Consider the following 21,154-nt stretch of genomic DNA (forward strand, 5'->3'; position numbering starts at 1 on the left):
GCCTCCTGTGCCTATATCTTGTAGACTACTTCCCACTTTCTCTTCTATCAGGTTCAAAGTGGATGGATTAATGTTGATGTCTTTAATCCATTTGGACTTGATTTTTGTGCATGGTGATAGATATGGATCTACTTTCATTTTTTTACAGGTTGACATCCAGTTATGCCAGCACCATTTGTTAAAGATGCTTTCCTTCTTCCATTGTATACCTTTAGCTCCCTTGTCGAAAATTAGGTGTTCATAAGTTTGTGGGTTAATATCTGGGTCTTCTATTCGATTCCATAAGTCGACTTCTCTGTTCTTATGCCAATACCAAGCTGTTTTCAATACTGTAGCTCTATAATAGAGTTTGAAGTCAGGGATGGTAATGCCTCCAGAAGTTCTTTTATTGTATAAGATTGTTTTGGCTATCCTGGGTTTTTTGTTTTGCCATATAAACTTGATTATTGTTCTCTCAAGGTCTGTGAAGAAGTTTGATGGGATTTTGATGGGAATTGCATTGAATCTATAGATTGCTTTTGGTAGAATTGCCATTTTTACTATGTTGATTCTCCCAATCCAAGAGCAGGGGAGGTCTTTCCATTTTCTGATATCCTCCTCAATTTCTTTCTTCAAAGACTTAAAGTTTTTGTCAAATAGGTCTTTCACTTCCTTGGTTAGAGTAACCCCAAGATATTTTATGCTATTTGTGGCTATCATGAAAGGTGATGTTTCTCTGATTTCCCTCTCTGCTTCTTTATCCTTTGTGTATAGGAGGGCCACTGGTTTTTTGGAGTTGATCTTGTATTCTGCCACGTTACTAAAGGTGTTTATCAGCTGTAGGAGTTCTTTGGTAGAGTTTTTGGGGTCACTTATGTAAACTATCATATCGTCAGCAAATAACGAAAGTTTAATTTCATCCTTTCCAATACGAATCCCCTTGATCTCCTTATATTGTCTTATTGCTATTGCAATAAGTATTGCTAGAACTTCAAGCACTATATTGAAGAGGTATGGAGAGAGTGGACAGCCTTGTTGCGTTCCTGATTTTAGTGGAAAGGCTTTGAGTTTCTCTCCATTCAGTTTGATGTTAGCTGTTGGCTTGCTGTATATTGCTTTTATTATATTTAGGTATGATCCTTGTATCCCCAGTCTCTCCAACACCTTTATCATAAATGGGTGTTGAATTTTGTCAAATTATTTTTCAGCATCTAGTGAGATGATCATATACTTTTTTTCTTTCCGTTTATTTATATGATGGATTACATTGATAGATTTGCGTATGTTGAACCAGCCCTGCATCTCTGGAATGAAGCCGACTTGATCATAATGGATAATTTTTCTAATGTGCTCTTGGATTCGGTTTGCCAGTATTTTATTGAGAATTTTCGCGTCGATGTTCATGAGTGAGATTGGCCTGTAATTCTCTTTCTTGGTTGTGTCTTTGTGTGGTTTTGGTATTAGGGTAACTGTAGCTTCATAAAAGGAGTTAGGCAATGACTCTTCTGTTTCTATATTGCGGAATACGTTAAGGAGTATAGGTATTAGCTCTTCCTGGAAGTTCTGGTAGAATTCTGCATTGAAACCATCTGGTCCTGGGCTTTTTTTGGTAGGGAGATTTTTGATAACAGCTTCTAATTCTTTGCGACTAACAGATCTATTTAGATTGTTCACCTGGTCTTGGTTCAACTTTGGTATATGGTACTTATCTAAAAAAAATGTCCATTTCTTTTACATTTTCCAACTTTGTGGCATATAAACTTTCATAGTAAGATCTAATGATTCTCTGAATTTCCTCTGTGTCTGTGGTTATGTCCCCCATTTCATTTCTGATCTTATTAATTTGCATGTTCTCTCTCTGCCGTTTGATTAATTTGGATAGGGGTTTGTCAATCTTGTTGATTTTCTCCAAGAACCAGCTTTTTGATTCATTGATTCTTTGGATTGTTTTCTATGTTTCTATTTTGTTGATTTCAGCCCTCAGTTTGATTATTTCCAGTCTTCTAGACCTCCTGGGTGAATCAGCTTCTTTTTTTTCTAGAGCTTTCAAGTGTGCTGTTAATTCTCCAATGTGTGCTTTCTCCGCTTTCTTTAATTGGGCACTTAGTGCTATGAACTTTCCTCTTAGCACTGCTTTCATAGTGTCCCATAGGTTTGAGTATGTTGTGTCTTTGTTTTCATTAAATTCAAGGAAGAGTTTAATTTCTTTCTTTATTTCTTCCTTGACCCAGGGGTGATTTAGTAGTTGACTGTTCAGTTTCCATGAGTTTGTTGGCTTCCTGGGGGAAGCATTGTTGTTGAATTCTAATTTTAGTTCATGGTGATCTGACAAGACACAGGTAGTTACTAATATTTTTTTGTATCTGTGGAAGTTTGCTTTGTTACCGAGTATGTGGTCAATTTTCGAGAAGGTTCCATGAGCTGCAGAGAAAAAGGTATATTCTTTCCTATTTGGGTGGAGTGTTCTATAGATGTCTGTTAAGTCCATTTGATTCAATACCTCCAATAAATCTCTCAATTCTCTGTTTGGTTCTGTCTGATTGACCTGTCCATTGGTGAGAGAGGAGTGTTGAAGTCTCCTACTATTAGTGTGTGTGGTTTGATGACCGCCTTGAGTTCTAGAAGAGTTTCTTTTACATATGTGGGTGCCTTTATATTAGGAGCATAGATATTCAGGATTGAGACTTCCTCCTGATGAATTGTTCCTGTTATGAGTATAAAATGTCCATCTCCATCTCTTCTGATTGATTTTAGTTTGAAGTCAATTTTGTTGGAAATTAAAATGGCCACACCTGCTTGTTTCTTAGGTCCATTTGCTTGGAAAACCTTTTCCCAACCCTTTACTCTGAGTAGGTGTCTGTCTTTGTGGTTGAGGTGTGTTTCTTGTAAACAGCAGAATGTTGGATCCTGTTTTCGTATCCAATCTCTAAGTCTGTGCCTCTTTATAGGTGAATTGAGTCCATTGATATTAAGTGATATTAATGACCAGTGGTTGTTGACTCTGGTCATTTTTTTTTTTAGGTAGTAGAGTGTATGTGTTTTTCTTCTTTTATTTGTGCTTGTGAATGGTCGCTAGATGTTCAAGTTATTGTAGGCCGTGTTGGGAATGTTGGATTCCTTCAGTAGTGATTTTCCTTCTAATATTCTCTGTAAGGCTGGATTAGTAGCTACGTATTGTTTAAATTTGTTTTTATCCTGGAATATTTTGTTTTCTCCGTTGATAGTGAACAATAGCTTGGCTGGGTATAGTAGTCTGGGTTTGCATCCATGGTCTCTTAGTTTCTGCAGTACCTCTATCCAGGATCTTCTTGCTTTCATGGTTTCCATAGAGAAATCCGGTGTAAGCTTGATAGGTTTACCTTTATAAGTTACTTGACCTTTTTCCTTTGCAGCTCTTAAAATTTTTTCTTTAATATTTATGTTTTGTGTTTTGATTATTATATGGCGAGGGCATGTTTTTTTCTGATCCAGTCTATTCGGTGTTCTGTATGCTTCTTGAACCTTCATAGGAATATCATTCTTTAGGTTGGGAAAGTTTTCTTCTATAATTTTGTTGAATATATTTCCTGGGCCTTTGATCTGCAGTTCTTCTCCTTCTTCAATCCCTATTATTCTTAGATTTGGTTTTTTTATTGTGTCCCAGATTTCCTGAATGTTTTGTGAAGAGAATTTGTTGGATTTGCCGTTTTCTTTGACCAGAGCATTTATTTTCTCTATGGTATCTTCAGGTTCTGAGATTTGTTCTTCTATCTCTTGTATTCTATTGGTTATGCTTGATTCTGTAGTCTCCGTTCGTTTACCTAGGTTTTCCATATCCAGCCGGTTCTCCGTTTGTGTTTTCTTCATTGCCTCCATTTCAGTTTTCAATTCTTGCACTGTTTCCTTTACTTGTTTGATTGTTTTTTCTTGGTTTCTCAGGGTCTCATTCACGGATTTACTTATTTCTTCAAACTTTTTGTTATATTTCTCATCAATTTCTATAGTCATTTCTTCAAACTTTTTGTTATATTTCTCATCCAATTCTTTAAGGGAGTTATTCATATCCTGTTTAAGGGACTCTATTGCTTTCATAATGGCACTTTTTTCCACTTCTTCTGGGTTAAGGTGTTCAAGCCCTTCTGTTGTAGGGTCCTTGGGATCTGGTGTTTTCATGTTGTTTTTCAGATTGTTGGATGAGGTCTTGCCTTGGCGTCTGCCCATCTCTTACTTCAAATGTTCTCTATTGGAACTTCTGTTACCGGGTCAGGTTCCCTTCTTGGGCAGGGACTTCACTGACAGAATGCCCACCTTTCCTCAGGCAGGCTATTGAAGCACAGGTACTCCCTCTTTCCAGGATGAACTTACAATGCAGGCTCAGCTTGCAGGGCAGCTGAGCTGGGGAAATTTTATGGACCCAGGGGGAAGGGAGAAATATAGGAATTCGTACCTGGATGGGAGCTGGGATGGCAGGCGGGAGGGGGTAGCCAGCACTGCAGGGCGACCTGGGCTTCTATGGGGTCGGGGAACACCCAAGCTCCTCCTCACCGGGACCCTGCCACGGCCTGAAGCAAACTCTTTATTTATAATTTATTGGAATTAAAAAAATACTAAATTCTTTCAACAGAAGTAGACTTGGAAATGGAATCAAAGAAAAAGAAGCAACTTATTGTCGACAACGATAGGAATCAATCATCGGTATGTAAAAGTTTAGTTCCTAAATTTAATAAATATTATTTTCTAGAGTAAACAAGCATGTATATGCTACATGCAGTCTTTTTATTCATAGATATTTGGGGTGACTATTTCATAACTTACAGTTCAATTTTAAATATATTTAGTTAGAAATTTTGAACCCTCTTAGAATGCACAGAAACCCATATTAGTTTCACTTTATTTCCCTTATTTTTTCACTTACTTCCTTATTTTATTCATCAATTGTAAAAATATAAGGTAAACTATGAAAACATGTTATTAAAAATGTCTGAAATATGAAGAGTGATACAGAAATATTTCTGTTATTTTGTAAAGAAACGACAACTTAAACTTTTGATTTACTTTCGAAGGCCAGAAAAAAATAATGGGAATAGTGGCCACTGATATTGTATAGTCATTGGAATATATTGGATCTTTACTAATACAGACACTTTGAGTTTGCACTTTGCAGGTAACTGTACACTATTATACTGATAGGCTGCTCCATGCCTTAGTTCTCCCTGAAAAATTATAATTTTTTTGATGCTGAATAATCTTTGGACCAAGCATTGTCATCAATGTGATGTTTGTCATCAATGTGATGTTTACATTTCCCTTAACATACCAGTTTAATCATGTACTTGATGTAGATAGCATATATTATTTTTGAATATATTTTGAAATAATATACTTACATTTAACTAAGAAATATTGAAATACTTGTTTTTAAAATAGTAGTTTACTTTTTCCTATAAAGTAATGAGAAAATCTTGTGTAACTCATTTTGGTATTTTTTTTTCTAGGATAGTGTGAAGCATCTTCCACAGAGGGGAATATATAAGTTTTTGAAGGGACTAGTTCCAAAACGAGGAACTACTATAAGGAAACACGGGAAAAGTAAGAGTTGCATGTTGTCAGTATTTCAAAAATGAATTTTTATGGTTTGTTTGCTTTTTTTCCTTTTTTTGTTTTGTTTTAAAATCAGGGTGAACTATATATTTATGAGCCAAGAGATGGCTATCAAATGCATGGTAAAAAAATAGTGTGTATAATATGATAACAAGTTAAGTACGTTATACAGTTTCAGCGACATTCCAAATGTATAAGATTGAAATAAGATCTGAAATGTAACTCTGTAACGAAGTAGTATTTATCTGCAAGATTTAATGAACTAAGTAGTTAGAAAAAAGAAAGAAAAATGGAGAATAAGAAAACAGAGGGTACTGGGAGACCATGAAAGGTAGTTTGACAAATATAAACAATGGAAAGTTGAAAATAAACAGTGCTTCTTTTTCTTGAAAAAATGATGGTAGCAATAAATGTACAAAGTATATACATCATGTTTTAAAGCGCAGATTTAAAAAAAATATTGTTCTGAATTTTCCTCTCTTCTATATATTGTTCTTTTGGAGCCTTGCTAAGCACTGAGATCATGGTCTTGCACGGCTGTGCTGTACTATAGGCATATGGTAGCATGTTGAGTCGGCCATGCACATAGAAATGTTATTTAAAAGTCTGCTATTTCAAAAGATAGCATCATATACATCAAAATAACAGAGTTGGAAATAATTTCATGGTGTAGTTATGGAGAGACTCAGAAATATTGAGACACCAGGGAGTTTTTATACTTCAGCTGCAGTGTATGGTAAGGGTGAGCACGAGGTTATATTCCAAGAAGTATAGTAAGTACAGCTGAATAAGGAGAGGAGCTGAGGCTGTTACAAATTCTTACTGGCAATGTAGACCCACTGTGGCCCTGGTACTTGAGCTTGTAAACCAAGTATATGCTGGTGAAGGTCTTGTACTTGGAATGCTCCTTATGGATAGCCACATTGTGTATCCCGTTCTCCAGAAACACCTTCAGCACCCTGCAGGTCTCACATCGTGAATCCAGTCATTGTTAAACAAATTTGAAATGTCAGCAAACAGCCTGTGTGAACCATGATAACTATGTTCATGCCAATCTCATCCTTGGGACTCATTAGCTCTGTAAACTGGTGGATGAGTGGGTTCCTGCAGGTGTCACCGCAGGAAGGGAAGCCATCCACAAAGAGGCAAGAATAAAAACCTGCTCAGTCTGACTTAGGTACCATTACCACCTCTCTCTTGTGGTCTTTAAAATTGGTGGGAGTCTCACCAACGTGGCTACCTAAACATTATCAGCACATGAATGACAACTGAAGACATACTAAATTACGTGCGGAAAAAGACTTATCATAAGTGATTTTGAGTATAAAAATGTTACTCCAAGCTAATGTATAATAATTTTAAAAATTATTATAGAAGATCTTCTTTGAATACTAGCAGAACTGCTTAATCTGTAGAAAGTTAATAGGCAATATTTAATTAGAAATGCAATTTGTGTTTGCTTTAAATAACTCTGCATCAATACTAGAGGATAATGTTACACCTAGTTTATAGTTTATATTCCTTCTCATTCAAGTTAATCAAAAAGAATACATGAGAATATATATTATATATACATAATTTCTTTGTATAAATATAGGATAGTCGTCTTTACATGTAAATTACTATATTTTTTTTCTTGATTTGTTTTAGGATCTAACAAGATATATGCTCTAAAAGAGGTAGGTAATTTCATTTCCCCCATAAAACTTTTATCATATTTTGTGAAATATGAATCAATTACTGAGAGTTTTGTTTCAAATTCCTTCCAGGATGCCACTGAAATTACAGAAAACGAAGGAAATACAAAATTTGACCAAAAAGAAACCCAAATATACAAATCAGGTAACTTCACAAATTATTCTAGAAAAAAAGCATTTCAAAATGCCTGAAATGGATGTGGTGTTATTGGTTTTACTTCATTTTAACCCAGTGTGACAGAAGGATTCATCCTAATTAATGAAAATATCACAGTTTTACCAAAATTTAAAGAAACATTTAGAATATTGTGCAAATGTTGAATAAATGAATGGTTCTTTAGGTATTTCTGCATCTATGTTTCTGCACCCTAACATTCCCACAAAAAATTTCACATTTGTTCAGAGGTATAGTGGGGTTAATTATAAAAAACGTAGTATTTCCCATACTTTCAAAATGATAATAGAAAAGATGGTCACCATCTCACACATTTTTACTTCTGTGCACTTATTATACTGAGGACAGACCTTTACAGGTGTTTGAAGACAACCTGAAGTGCATAGCAAGATCCCTTCATGTTCTTTATTTTTTATTGAAATAGATTTATCAATAATTTATTCTGATTAGGATTATCCTCACCCCAACTATTCCCAGACTTCCCCATAAAGCTAAATTGGCATCCTTTCTTATTCTCTCTCTCTCTCTCTCTCTCTCTCTCTCTCTCTCTCTCTCTCTCTCTGTCCCTTTTTCTGAGACAGGGTTTCTCTGTAGCTCTGGAACCTGTCCTGGAAACTAGCTTGTAGGCCAAACTGAGCTCGAACTGAGAGAGACCCACCTGCCTTTTCCACCTGAGAGCTGGGATTAAAGGTGTGCACCAAGTTTAGGGTGAGGGTTAGAAAAACCAGTATTTTTTATTACTATTCAGTTTTCTATATTAAAAAAGCATCTAGAAAATATAGAAAACTAGATAGTATTAAAATAATATAAAAGCAAAACAAACAACATGAACAGGACAAAACAAGGAAGAATCAAAGCACAAGGAATACATAAAGACACAGAGACAACAACAGCAAAATGTGCCGGCCATCCTGATCTGAGTGGACAGAACTACCACTTGAATCTAGGATATTGACCAAGCAGATTTTCTACCTGAGGGTGTGACCTATATTCATCTGAGGTCAGTGTTGATATTGGTGACCCAGGTTGCCACTAAGGCCTCTACAGAGGGACAGGATCTTGACTGGAGCCTGCGGCTATGTTGGAGTGTGAGAGTCATGCCACAGCAGGAGCCATAGAAATATGGGTGTCATGTTCTCTCCTATGGGATGTGGGTTTCATTTGTGCCCAGAATGCTGGGTCCGTCTCCCTAGAGCAGCCAGGGTGGGGATTGACACCCATGGTTTCTGTGGCTCGGAGTGCCTTTAAGATACCCAGCGTCAGATCAGCTACCTGAGCCCTGGTATGTGTCTTAAGGATCAGAATGCAATTGTGACTAAACCTTCTAAGTCTTTTGCCTAAACACTAAAAAATATTTGCTATCTGTCAAAAGATTATATTGAAGTTTAAGTACCTCTTAAAATTTCCAGGTAAAGATAAATAAGCTGAATTAAAAATTCTCAAATGGGAAAATGAAAAAAATAGTATTTATTGTAGATTTTTTGGCCATTATACATACAATCTGTGTTTTTCTTTAATGTTTGTGGTATAACTAAGTACATTTATTTGTGATGAACAGTGGTATTGGAAGATCATCAAGAGCAGTGTGAGGACAACAAAACGAAGCAGCCGTTGGTATGTAAATACTATTATGACAAATTTTTTTTAAAAAAACAATTTAGCTGGCTGGAGAGATGGCTTAGAGGTTAAGAGCACTGACTGCTCTTTCAGAGGTCCTGAGTTCAATTCACAGCAACAACATGGTGGCTCACAACCATCTGTAATGAGATCTGGTCTCTCATGGGATCCAAGCATACATGTAGTCAGAATTTTGTATATATAATAAAAAGATTTGCAAAAAAAATGTACATAGAGCTAATAGCATTATGTTTTTAAACTTCTTTTTTGAATAAATAGGTAATAATCCCATACTCTACTACAAATACCCTTAAATGACAAATGTTTTCTTCTAGAAGATCTATAATTAATGTTAGGTTTGAAGCAACAAACCTTAAGTTAGGTAACATGTAATTGTTATCAAATAGATTTAATTCACCTTTTTAACTGTGTATCATGTTTATAAATTAATAAGTCCAAAACTGAGTTGTGAGGCATATTGAATTAAGGCCAGTGAAAAATATAGAGGCATTCTTTTTTATAATTAATTAATTAATTTTGCAATCTGGCTACAGTTTTCTCTCCTTTCTCTCCTCCCAGTCCTTTCCCTACCTCTCCTTTTGCCTGTATCTCCTAATCCACTCCTACCCTGTTTCTGTTCAGGAAAAGGCAGGTCTCCCATTGATATCCACAAACATGGCATATCAAGTTGCAGTAAGACTAAGCACCACCCTCCCCCTCACCACGTGTTATGCTGGGCAGAGGAATAGAGTCCCAAAAGCCAGTAAAAGAGTCAGAGAGAGCCCTTGATCCCACTATTAGAGATTGCACATGAGGATCAAGTACACAACTTAACATATGCAGTGTGCCTAGGTCAATTCCCTCTTTGAGCCCCTGGGATCCCAGGTTAGTTGCTTCTGTGGTTGTTCTTGTGGTGTCCTTGACCCCTCTGGCTCCTACTGTCCTTTCTCCTCCTCTTCTCTGGGATTCCATGAGCTCCAGTTGGTCTTTGCCTGTGGATTTCAGAGACACTCCTAAAAGTAAAATTTTGTTAGGTTCAACACTTTCCTCAAAGACATCCACTTTGTCAACTCCAGTGTTTCAATAAAGTGGATACGTTGCTGAATTTCATAAGTGAATCTGAAGACGTGTGATAACATTTCTTATAGATGCCAAATTTTATGGTGGATGAATGTGAAATTTGGAAATCGTCTTACATTTTCCAATTATTCCAAGTTACCATACTCAGAGCTCTGAAGTTCCACTGTGTTCCTTTCTTTGGGCAAACCTGGTTTCATTTTTGTGAGCACCTTCACATTTAAGTTGCCCAAGAAAAAGGAAGGATCACAAAAGGCTGTGTGAGAACTATCTTAGTGCGGATAAGGAGCCCCCCTCCCATCGCCATGTTGTAAAAGAACCAAAAGTCATAATTCTAAAAGTGACTTTCAATACTATATGTCACTAGCAGAGTGTTTCTTTTATAACAGCTATATAGAAATTAGAAATATGAGTTAGAAAAGCATGTATAAAAGAAAAAGCTCAAAATGAAGAGTGTCCCGTTTAAAAATTTAAAAAATAAAAGAAAAAATATCTTTTCACATAGAAATAAATGCAGCAGAATTCTCCAAACTTTCCATGACCTCTTAAGACAACCTGAGCACATAAAAATTTTATGAAGTAAATTCTTAATATGCAAGAGTCAACTCATAAAGACCATTGGGGAAAACAGCTTTGTATTATTAAAAATAGTGAACTTTGATATTCAACTCTCAATTAAAGGTTACAGCCAACAGGAAGGTGCATACAAGCGATGAAAGAGAAGATGCAGTCCACGCCTCTGAAGATACAGAAGCATTTGCGACTCCTGATGTTTCTGGTGCTACTATTGTGGCTTCTACTGTTTCTGCCGCAGTTGTTGCTGCCGCTACTTCCACTGCAGCAGACACTGGTGCCTCTGCTGCGGTAGCTGCCATTGTGGCTGCTCTTGCTCCTGCTGTTGCAGCCTCTACCTCTGCCGCTGCAAATGTTAATGCTCTTGCTGCTGTTGCTCCTGGTGCTGCGCCTGACAGTTCTTCTGTTCCTGTGGCTACTGCCACGGTAGCTGCTGTTCCTGCTGCTGCTGCGGCGGCCCCGACTGCTCCAGACACCGGCGCTGCTGCTGTTGCTACTGCCGCAGCTGCCGCTGCCGCTGCCGCTGCCACTGCCACTGCCACTGGTACTTCTGTGACTTCTACTTCTATTAGTATTGATTCTGCTTCTGTTGCAGCAGTGGTTGCTGCTGCTGTTACTGCAGCAGCTGGTTCTGATGCTCCCACTGTTGCTCCTGTTGCTTCTGCTGTTGCTGCCGTTGCTGTTGCTACTGGTCCTGCTGCAGCAGCTGCCTTCGTTGTTTCTGTTGCTGCTACTGTAGCTCCTTGTGTTGCTCCTCCTTTTATCACACAAGCTGCAGCCCCTTCTACTGTTGCTGCAGCTACTGATGCTGCGGTTGCTACTCATGCTGCTGTGTCTCTTGTTGCTGCTGCGGCTGCCGCCGCAGCTACTGCTAACTGCTGCTTTTGTTTTTCCAGGCACTCCTGCTGTAACTACTGCAGCTAGATCTCTTGCAGTAGCAGATCTTCCCGATGCTCCTTCTCCTGTACCCACTACTCCTGTTTCAAACAGATTTATTCTAATGACAATAAAGTGTGTAGAAGATAGAAAACCACATCCTGCTGTTGAGGAGACAGAGAAACATGATGGGTAAGGCTAGGAAGAACTGAACCGAGGTATTGTTCCTGCCCTGTACATTAATTCTACTTCTTGATAATGTTCATGTCCAACATGAGGTTTGTCTAGGGATAATCTTGGACAGCCAACAAGCAAACCAAGACAAATAGCATTAGGTAATATTGTATACCATTAACATTGATGAATTTTGTTTAAAATATTATAACCTGGGTGTCAAATGTGAGGCAAAAGAAACTTGGAAACCAGTATATATATCAGTTTTAAGCCATAATATGGTAACAATGATTCATTTAAAAAATATCACAACTTTGATCTAACAATTTCACTTTGAGGATGGGCTCTTTTGGAATAGGAAAAAATGTTTTTAAGCATAACCATAAACACTCTAATAATATATCATAGGTAAATTAGACAAGATGCACATAAATGTGATACATATTAAACATAATTGAAGAATGTTTAATATACAGGCTTTGAATGTGTGTGTAGATGCATGCACAAGAAACAAGGAAATTTTTTCTGAATACTTGTCCTAAGGGTGAGGTGTCTCCAGATTAAGGGCCCATGTATGTTCCCTCCCATCTGGGGTTCAGGTGTGAGTATACACCCTAGAGTAACTTCAGAAACCTGAAAGTAAATTAGGACTGTCAGCTGTGTAGGTGGATTGGGGAGCAGTAATGAAGAGAATAATGGAATATAAGATATCAGATCAGGACAATGAGAAAGAGGGGACCTCTAATTAAGGAAGGTAAAGAGAAATACAGCAAAAGAAAAGCGGCAGTAAAATAACAGTAAGGATTCTAAAAAAAATAATAAGGAATTAACTATATATCTGAAAAACTATATTACACATAAGTTTGTGTATAAATATATAAAGAGTTAAAATGAACTTTTTTCATCTGAGATGATAATTACCTTCCATGAGCCAAAGAATTCCTAACAAAACCCCCAAGATCACGCATGAGAAGCCCTCTTTTAAGGTGTTGATCAGAATTGTCCAAGGAATCTTAGTCTTTTAAATATTAACATGACTAGTGCTGTTGCATTTGGCTGCTGCCCAGAGGTAAGTTTCTAGTGCTGAAGGTACCATGCACTTCAAGATGCAGGACCCAGAGGCTTCTGAGCTGGAACTCATTGATAAGTAGTTCCCATGATACCATGCAATCTTTCAAAAATTATATATTAAAAATAAATGCATATATATGCATGAACAATAACAAAAAAGATGCATTGAATTTGTAACAATACAAAAAGAGCCATAGGGGAGGATTTGAAAGGATATTGAAGGGTTAAATGATGTACATATGTAAACTCAAAAATAAGATCATTAAAAATAAAATAAGAATAAACTTGGTGTGGTAATTCATATTCCATAGTATACATACTACTATGATTTCTTTGTTTTGACTGTCAGAAAATTTATCAAAATTATTTTTTTTAAATTTTATTAACACTGAAATTATTTTCCATTTTCTATTCTATTTATTACTAAATTGTACTTATAGAAGATATTATGTGATAGTGTATATGTATATATATATATATATATATAAACTTTACAAATTGGCATAAACAGTTATAAGGCATATTCTATGAATACATAATCATTTTAGATATTAGTTTTTTATGTGTTAATTTTATCTAAAAATATGTTTTCTATTGTAGGGACAAAAAGAGCAAACCTAAGAAAAAATTTAAGGTGCTGTTTAAACAGGTATTAATTTGTTCAATATATTTATGAAACACAGGAATGTATTACAAAATTATAACAATATTTAATTGAAAAATTAGGTAATACTGATTGTAATAGCGCTTACCTGGAGTCTCAGCAGTCACGAGACTAAAGCTGGAGGATTGCCATTAGATCCTGACTAACCTAACTCATTTATAGGTTCCAGGCAAGGCTAAAAGACAGAAAAAGAAGGGTCTGAAAAAGAAGGGTAAAATCTGTAGAACTTTTTTGTTGTTTAAATATAGTATATTTGAATGTTTAAGAAGGTAGCTATTGTAAAATGCCTTGCAAATTGGTAATTTCAAGAGGTATGTTTTTCTCTGATGATAAAAAAATGAATTATCCCCTTTGTAGACAGTATTGTTTATCTTATAGGTCCCAAAGTCGGCAAAAGACATACATGATCTTATTGACTCGACTCAAATAATTGGATCCTGTTCAGAAGAATGTGAGTTTCCAATAACATTGCATGAATATAAAGTTGTTTATGTATTGCAATACATGTACACACACTGCTTGGAACTGCCTGTGGAACCCATGCTCTTCATACAAGAATTATCCTTGAGCTAACCTAAATGAAAGCACTGTATACTCTTTGTCAGATGCTATGGCCATGACCAATGCCTCCTCTTTACTGACTCTGATTATTCCCTGTGCCTTCACACTTTTGAGTCTTGTTTCCATTATCTCCACATAAACCAGCAGTAAATCTAGAACCATCTTTCTTGCTACCAAATCTTCTGAAATCTCTGTCACATGTCTATGTACTACTATATATTTATTTAAAAGAATGAAATTTGATTTTTCTTGTCTCTCATTTAAAAATCAACTGTCACTTCTAAGTGCTAGATTAGGAAACATTTCACTCTTCTATCTTCATCCCAGGCAGGTGACTACTGACTCCAACTTCCCTAACCCCAATATCTTTAGTTTGGTTACTTCCTGCCTGCCTACTGGCAAATCAAGAGTTTTTAAAAGCCAATTTGAAAGATAAATCTTTATAATGTACAAGAGGATCATTTCACAGCACTTGCCCCTTTCTGTCTAATTAAAATTTTTACCTTTAACAAAGTAAAATTTTATATAACAAAAACAGTTATCAAGTAAGAATTACAGTTAGAGTATCCAGTATATTTGTATTTTGCAAATTAGAGAAAATATTCTATTATCTGTATTGTCTTAGTGAGTCTAAAGTTTTGAATTTAAATTACTTTATATTATAAATAAGGAAAACTATTATAACTATTTAGTCTTCAACTCCATCAAAGACCCCAGAAGGGTGAAAATTTACCTAACAACAGGGACATCTCATTACCTGAACAATCACCCAAAGTTCTTCAGTAATGTTCAGTCATGTATCTTTGGCCTACAGGCCTAGTATATCTGACAGACTTTCCTGTGAAGTAGTAAATTCTAAAGGGCTATTCTACCTTGGTAAAGTTTTGCAGTTCCTTTTTTTTGTTATGCTTGTCCAGTTTGTACAATAGCTGTCATCAATTAGAGTAAAGGCAGTTTCTTTGATCATATGGCTATATTTTGCCATAAAGAAAATAAACTCCACATGGAGTTTCTTTGATGCTCATTATCTCTGAAGTACATTGGTGCTACCAGACATAGAAGTGTCTCACTGTCATGAAATCCTTAAGTTGTTAAACATATTAAATGTCACATTATGTATATCATTGAAATGTTTTAAGACCATCTATCTAAACATATCTATGTATGATCTTGCAAACATGCCTAACATGACTATAATTTTGACTATTATAGATTACTATTAACCTGTATTTCTTAATTATATATTCATTTTTAAATGAGATGTATAAACATAAACTTTAAACAAGAGTGTAATATACATACAGTATAATGAAATTATCTTTAAATTTTATCAATAAGTCAAAATCCATATCAATGCAAAATATTTAAGATTAATAGCTGTTTTTGGATTAGATTCAGTAATCTACCCATTTATTCTACAATTTCCATACCACCTTGTTCAGCTTTTTTCAATTTCCAATAACAACCTGTAACCAACCCCTTAAAGAATAACAAACATCTATAGCCAATTTTAGGCAATGTGGATGTAGTTTTTGAGACTATTTTCTGCTTATTGGTGTCACTGGTAATCTTTTTGGGACCCCATGAAAATTTAGAATTTTAGTCCAACCCTGACTGGAGTACTCTGTGAATCTAGATCATATCAGCCAGCAGTCTTGAAGCTGTTCTGCATGTAGAACACAGAGGAAAATGCAACAGAGGTGCTCTAAAACATTGGATCATCAGTGTCATTCGTTTCCATCAGAGATTTTTCAGGGAGTCATTCTCAATCAAATCATATTTTTCTTAACACAGAAAGAACCCACAGTCTCTCATTCCCTGTGGGAACAAAGGCAAAACATTTTGTCCAAAGTAATATATCTATTGACTTAAATTTTGAGGTCAAGATATTTTTAAAATATACATGCTGGTTTAATATAGCAGCTTTCATAACGAAATGACTCTCAGCACACATCCAATTAAAATATAGAGTTATAGACCTTAGTCCAAAAAGGTACACCTATAGAACAATTGAGAAAGAGGGGACATAAATGGTTTAAGAGTCAAATAATTACGTTGTTTGCTGTGATACTGATTCTCCTAGTTATATCAGAAGCTGCACCATACAGTCTCACAAACATTACATTACAACATAACATTCAACGAGAATTTAATGGAACTAATTTTTGAATTATGATCACCACAGGTTCCCTTGTGGTTTACAGAATTAATGTTCATGCAGAACATAGCTAATTTATCAGAAAGTACAGCTGATTGCAGTAAAGGTCTGTCCGAGGCTTGTACCTAGTTCAGGCTATAACTGTCAATTCAAATTTATATTTGAATTTCACTGTCCTCAGTTTCCTTGTCTAACTTACAAAATCTGCCAAATATCCTGTAAATTATGAACTTCTCTAGCTCAGCAAATAGGATTCTTCCTGCTACTATGTGAGCATGGCTGTAGCTTTATGTGAACATCTCAGGTGCTTTCACCTCAGACCCAGGAACACTTGTGGTCATTTCTGTGCTAAATGTTTGAGGACCCTTTGCAAATATGCAGAATTCTTTCTCTGCATTGTTCTTTTCTCTGTTAGTTTAATTCCCTTGGCCAAAACTTCATTAGTTTTAAGGTATGATCAGCTTCATCGTCTTAGAGCTGGGAGCCTGAGCAAATGTTTGGTTTGGTATCCAGGGCTGTGGGAGAGTTGGGAAAATGCCCTGGCAATAATTTTAACCACAAACCCAGAAGTTTGTTTTTTTTTTTTTTCATTTGTGACATGCCCATGCCATGTAGTTCCAGAAGAATGAAAACTGAAAATGTTTCAGTCTTAGCCTCCTATGTGCTGAGTCTATAGACAGGGAGCATAATTTCTTTCTCTTTGTTCCCTGACCTGCAATGGTCCATTTTTCTCTATCATAGACAGAAATACATTGCTCAAACTTCAGTATGTACTCTATATTGGCATAGATGTGTCTTACTTGCTGTGTGTCTTTTTTTATGCCCTCGTTTTTGTTTCCATATTCAGCCCTCTTTCCCCCTGGAATTAGTGATGGAGCTCAGTGCACATTAATTCTGTTAGTTGATATGAAAACTCAGCTTTATTACAATGCTTATCAGGAGTCATAATGGATATTTATCTGCTCTATTGCTAGACTTTGAGTAATGTTAGAGATCTAGTTTGTTTCTTCTCCAGAACTTAGTATAATGAGTGCTGTTTTATCATAGAATATGTTTATTTATTTTATTTTTATGTTTTCTTTTTTGTACAGATCCTGGGAGCTCCTTAAAAAGTACACCTGCATATTTAGAAGAACTTAAGGAAACCTATGTTCAACTACTCTTTAAAAAAGCTAAATTGAAAAAGAAATTATCTAAAGCAAAAGAAGAAAACTCACGGTTAGAGGAAAAGCTTGTAGGAAAGAAAGAAAGAATTTGTAATCTGAGGTATAACACTATAGTCCTTTGTAGTACACTTACTCTATTTATACTGAAGACTGGCAAAGGATTTTGGAAATTTCTGAGTTTCCTTTTGGCATCTTGCAATAGAGATGGTAAATGGATTTTGACAATTTCTTAGTTTCCTTTGGCATTTTGCAACAGAAAATTTCTATTTTTAAAGGGCAGAAGAAATTTTTAGAAATAATAAATCCACTAAATAATCATTAATATTTTTAATTTCTTTGTCTCGTACATTGATAACTGAATTCATACGCCTTTTAAAATACCAATGCAATATGTATATGGAGCCAGCCTACCACAATTACACATTTGTATTGGATAAGTAGGATTTTATGTGGCATTTTGTTATGTATCATAAATTTTTCTATAAGAAACAAAATTGAGGTGAATAATTTCCACTATTTCGAACTTTTTATAATTAATATGTTTCCCATGCAGAAATTTGTTGAAATACTTAGAAGCTCAAAATTATTTTGATTAATATTTTTGAATTTTTCTCCTGAAAAATTATGATCATTCTTTTTTTTAATTTATAAAAGTTTATTAATTTATAAAAGTTTCCATTTCCGCCCCTCCTCCCAACACCCTCCCACTCCCCCCACTCTCTCTGCTCCTCCCTCTCCATCCCTAAGAGCAGTCAGGGTTTCCTGCCTTGTGGGAAGTTCAAGTTCCTCCCCCCTCCCTCCAGGTCTAGGAAGGTGAGCTTCCAAAGAGACTGGATCCCAAAAATCCAGTATATGCAGAGGAAACAAGTCCCAGTGTCATTGTCAATGGCTTCTCAGAAAGACCCCGTGCCAGCCACATTCAGAGAATCTGGTTGGATCATGTGCTCGTTCAGTTCCAATCCAACTGGCCTTGGTGAACTCTCATTAGATCAGTCCCCTTGTATCAGTGGGTGAACTGCACTCCTCACGGTCCTGCCTTTCTTGTTCATGTTCTCCCTCCTTCTGCTCCTCATTTAGACCTTGGGGGCTCAGTCCAGTGCTCCAGTGTGGGTCTCTGTCTCAATCTCTATCCATCAACGGGTGAAGGTTCCCTCTGATCTTGCCTTCTTTGCTCAAGTTCTCTTTCCTTCTGCTTCTCGTTTGGACCTAGGGAGTTAAGTCCAGTGTTCCAATGTGGGTCTCTGTCTCTATCTCCGTCCATCGCCAGATGAATTCTTATTAAGTGGTGTCCTGGGTTTTCTATTGCTATGAGAGACACCATGACCAAAGGAGCTTGCTTACCATTTCAAAGTCTTAGTCCATTATCATCATGGCTTGGAACATGGTGACAGGGAGCATGGTGTCATGCAAACAGATGCTAAAGCTGTATCTGAGAACTGTACTTCCTGTTATGGGGGCAGAAAAAAGAAAGTAAAACTGGGTCTGGCACAGGCTTTTGAAACCTCAAAGCCTACCCTCTGTGACACACTTCCTCCAATAAAGCCACACCAATTTGAACAAGGCCACCCCTTAAGCATTCGAATCCTCAAACAATTCCACTGCATTCAAGTATATGAGCCTATGGGACCCATTCTTGTTCACATCATTACTAGTAATTATTTTAATCTGTTAACAAATTTAATACATATTTTGGGTGATGCTTTGTATCAAACTTAGTACCTTACATGTAGTAGACATCTCTCTGTTTAGGCGTATTCAAGTAATGGTTAAATTAACCAATTAAATTATATCAATTAAAGAGAAAAAAGAGTAATTTAAGTCATTTTCTTTTAAAAGCATATTGGTGTTTATTATTATGATCACCATTACTTGCTATTAAAATTACCCAAATGGATTTTTAAATTGTTCATAAAATACATAACAGCAAAGTAAGTAGAAATTGTGTAAAATGGATACATGAAAAGCATGCTCATAGATATTAGGTTGTGTATTTTTCTTTAAAGTTTAGAATATAGAGTAAAATGAAAACTCAGTGTATAAACTTTTGGAAATGTTATAAGCAACTTATGAGCATCCAATTTATAAAATGAACATTTTGTTTTCTGACTAGAGTAATTCTAAGATTAGCTTATTTAACCACAGATCAGTCATAAAAGAGCAAGTAAAGTTGATAAGCAAAATAATTTGTGATTATAATGAGTCTGAAGAGGATCTGAGAGAGGAAGAAGAGATGACTGAGAAAAGAGAGCAATGCAACAGACAAGTTACATGGACACATGAACTTGAAATATGTCAAAAAACAAGAGATGTGGTGTTAAAGCAGGTAATTAATCTTTAAGGAAAATAGTATTGCAACATTTGCCCACTAATATGTTAATATGCCTTGATTTAATAATATTTGAATTTTTAACAGATATGTAAACAAAAAAATTTTTCTTTGTCAGTTTCATCACTATGTAAACTGATGTAGGATGGTCTTCTATCTATCTGTTGTTTTCATTAGTTAATTAATAAAGAAAACTGCTTGGCCTGATAGGTCAGAACATAGGTAGGTAGAGTAGACAGAACAGAATGCTGGGAGAAAGAAAGTAGAGTCAGGCAGATGCCATGGCTTTCCTCTCTAAGACGGAATTGGGTTAGAACCTTCCCAGTAAACCAAGACCTTGTGGTGATATACAGATTATTAGAAATGGGTTAATTAATCTGTGAGAGTTAGCCAATTAGAGGCTGGAGGTAATGGGCCAGGCAGTGTTTAAAATAATACAGTTTCCGTGTAATTATTTTAGGGGTAAGCTATCTGGGATCCAGGTGGGAACACAGCCCTCTGTTCCGTCTATAGCAAACAATTAGTATATACACCGAAAACCTTGGGAAATCTACCATGCTGGTATCTTTGTTTCTGGCTTCCCAGACCCAAAATAACCACACACAAACTATATTATTAAAATCACTGTTTTGTCTATTAGCTCTAAATCTTACTGGCTACCTCTTATATCTTAATTTAACCCATTCCATTAATCTGTGTATCTCTACATGGCTGTGGCTTGCTGGATAAAGTTCCATATTGCATCTGACATTTGTCTGTGACAGGACTACATGACTTCTCCTAAGTCTGCCTTCTTTCTCCCAGCGTACAATTTAGTTTTCCCTGCCTACTTCTATTCGGCCCTTTCAGGCACAAGTCAGATTCTTGATTAACCAGTGGTATTCACAACATACAGAAGGGAATCCCACCTTTGCTTTTCTGTCTAAATAAAAACGGTTTTAACATTAATGTAGTAAAATTACATATAACAAAACAAGTATTAAGCAAGAATGACAACTACAATATTTACATATACTTTATCTTTTTTCATAACTAAGGAAAACTATAATTATATCTATTCAACTCCATCAAAGATTCCAAAAGGATAGAATATTACCTAAGTTAACAGAAAATATATTGTAAGAAACTTCCAAAACTCTAGAATTGACAGAGACATCTTGCTACCTGGACAGTCACTTAAAGTTCTTCTGTATCATTGCTAGCCCCTATCTTCAGAGTACTGACGTATAGTATCAGGCAGACTTTTTCATGAACCAGGAAATTTTAAACATACTTCTGCCTATACTGGCAGTTTGTCAGTCACTTTCTTCAGTGTTCTTCAGAATGTCTAGCAGAATCTTTCATGAAGCAGGAACCCCGATGAATCATCTCACATTTATGCAAGTTCAGCAGTCATTTTTCTCTTGGTCCTGCATGTTCAGTTTATACAGCATAATATCAAGCAGTCCAGGCAAAACCAG

The 21,154-nt window shown here is 36.0% G+C and overlaps 1 protein-coding gene across 1 annotated transcript in view; it reads left to right on the forward strand.

Moving 5' to 3' along the window:
• The first annotated feature begins 4,596 nt into the window (after positions 1–4,596).
• The window catches only part of LOC148120696 (uncharacterized), a 54,718-nt gene continuing 38,160 nt past the window's right edge, over positions 4,597–21,154 (forward strand). The window contains exons 1-9 of the mRNA XM_087910885.1: positions 4,597–4,653; positions 5,454–5,547; positions 8,990–9,045; positions 10,807–11,187; positions 11,438–11,766; positions 13,420–13,468; positions 13,862–13,934; positions 17,294–17,468; positions 19,511–19,691. Of these exons, the coding sequence (XP_087767011.1) occupies positions 4,597–4,653; positions 5,454–5,547; positions 8,990–9,045; positions 10,807–11,187; positions 11,438–11,766; positions 13,420–13,468; positions 13,862–13,934; positions 17,294–17,468; positions 19,511–19,691 (1,395 nt within the window). The remainder of the gene's footprint in view (positions 4,654–5,453; positions 5,548–8,989; positions 9,046–10,806; positions 11,188–11,437; positions 11,767–13,419; positions 13,469–13,861; positions 13,935–17,293; positions 17,469–19,510; positions 19,692–21,154) is intronic.

The sequence above is a fragment of the Myodes glareolus genome, chromosome 10, assembly GCF_982192425.1.
Source record: "Myodes glareolus chromosome 10, mMyoGla1.1, whole genome shotgun sequence".
NCBI classification, from domain to species: domain Eukaryota; kingdom Metazoa; phylum Chordata; class Mammalia; order Rodentia; family Cricetidae; genus Myodes; species Myodes glareolus.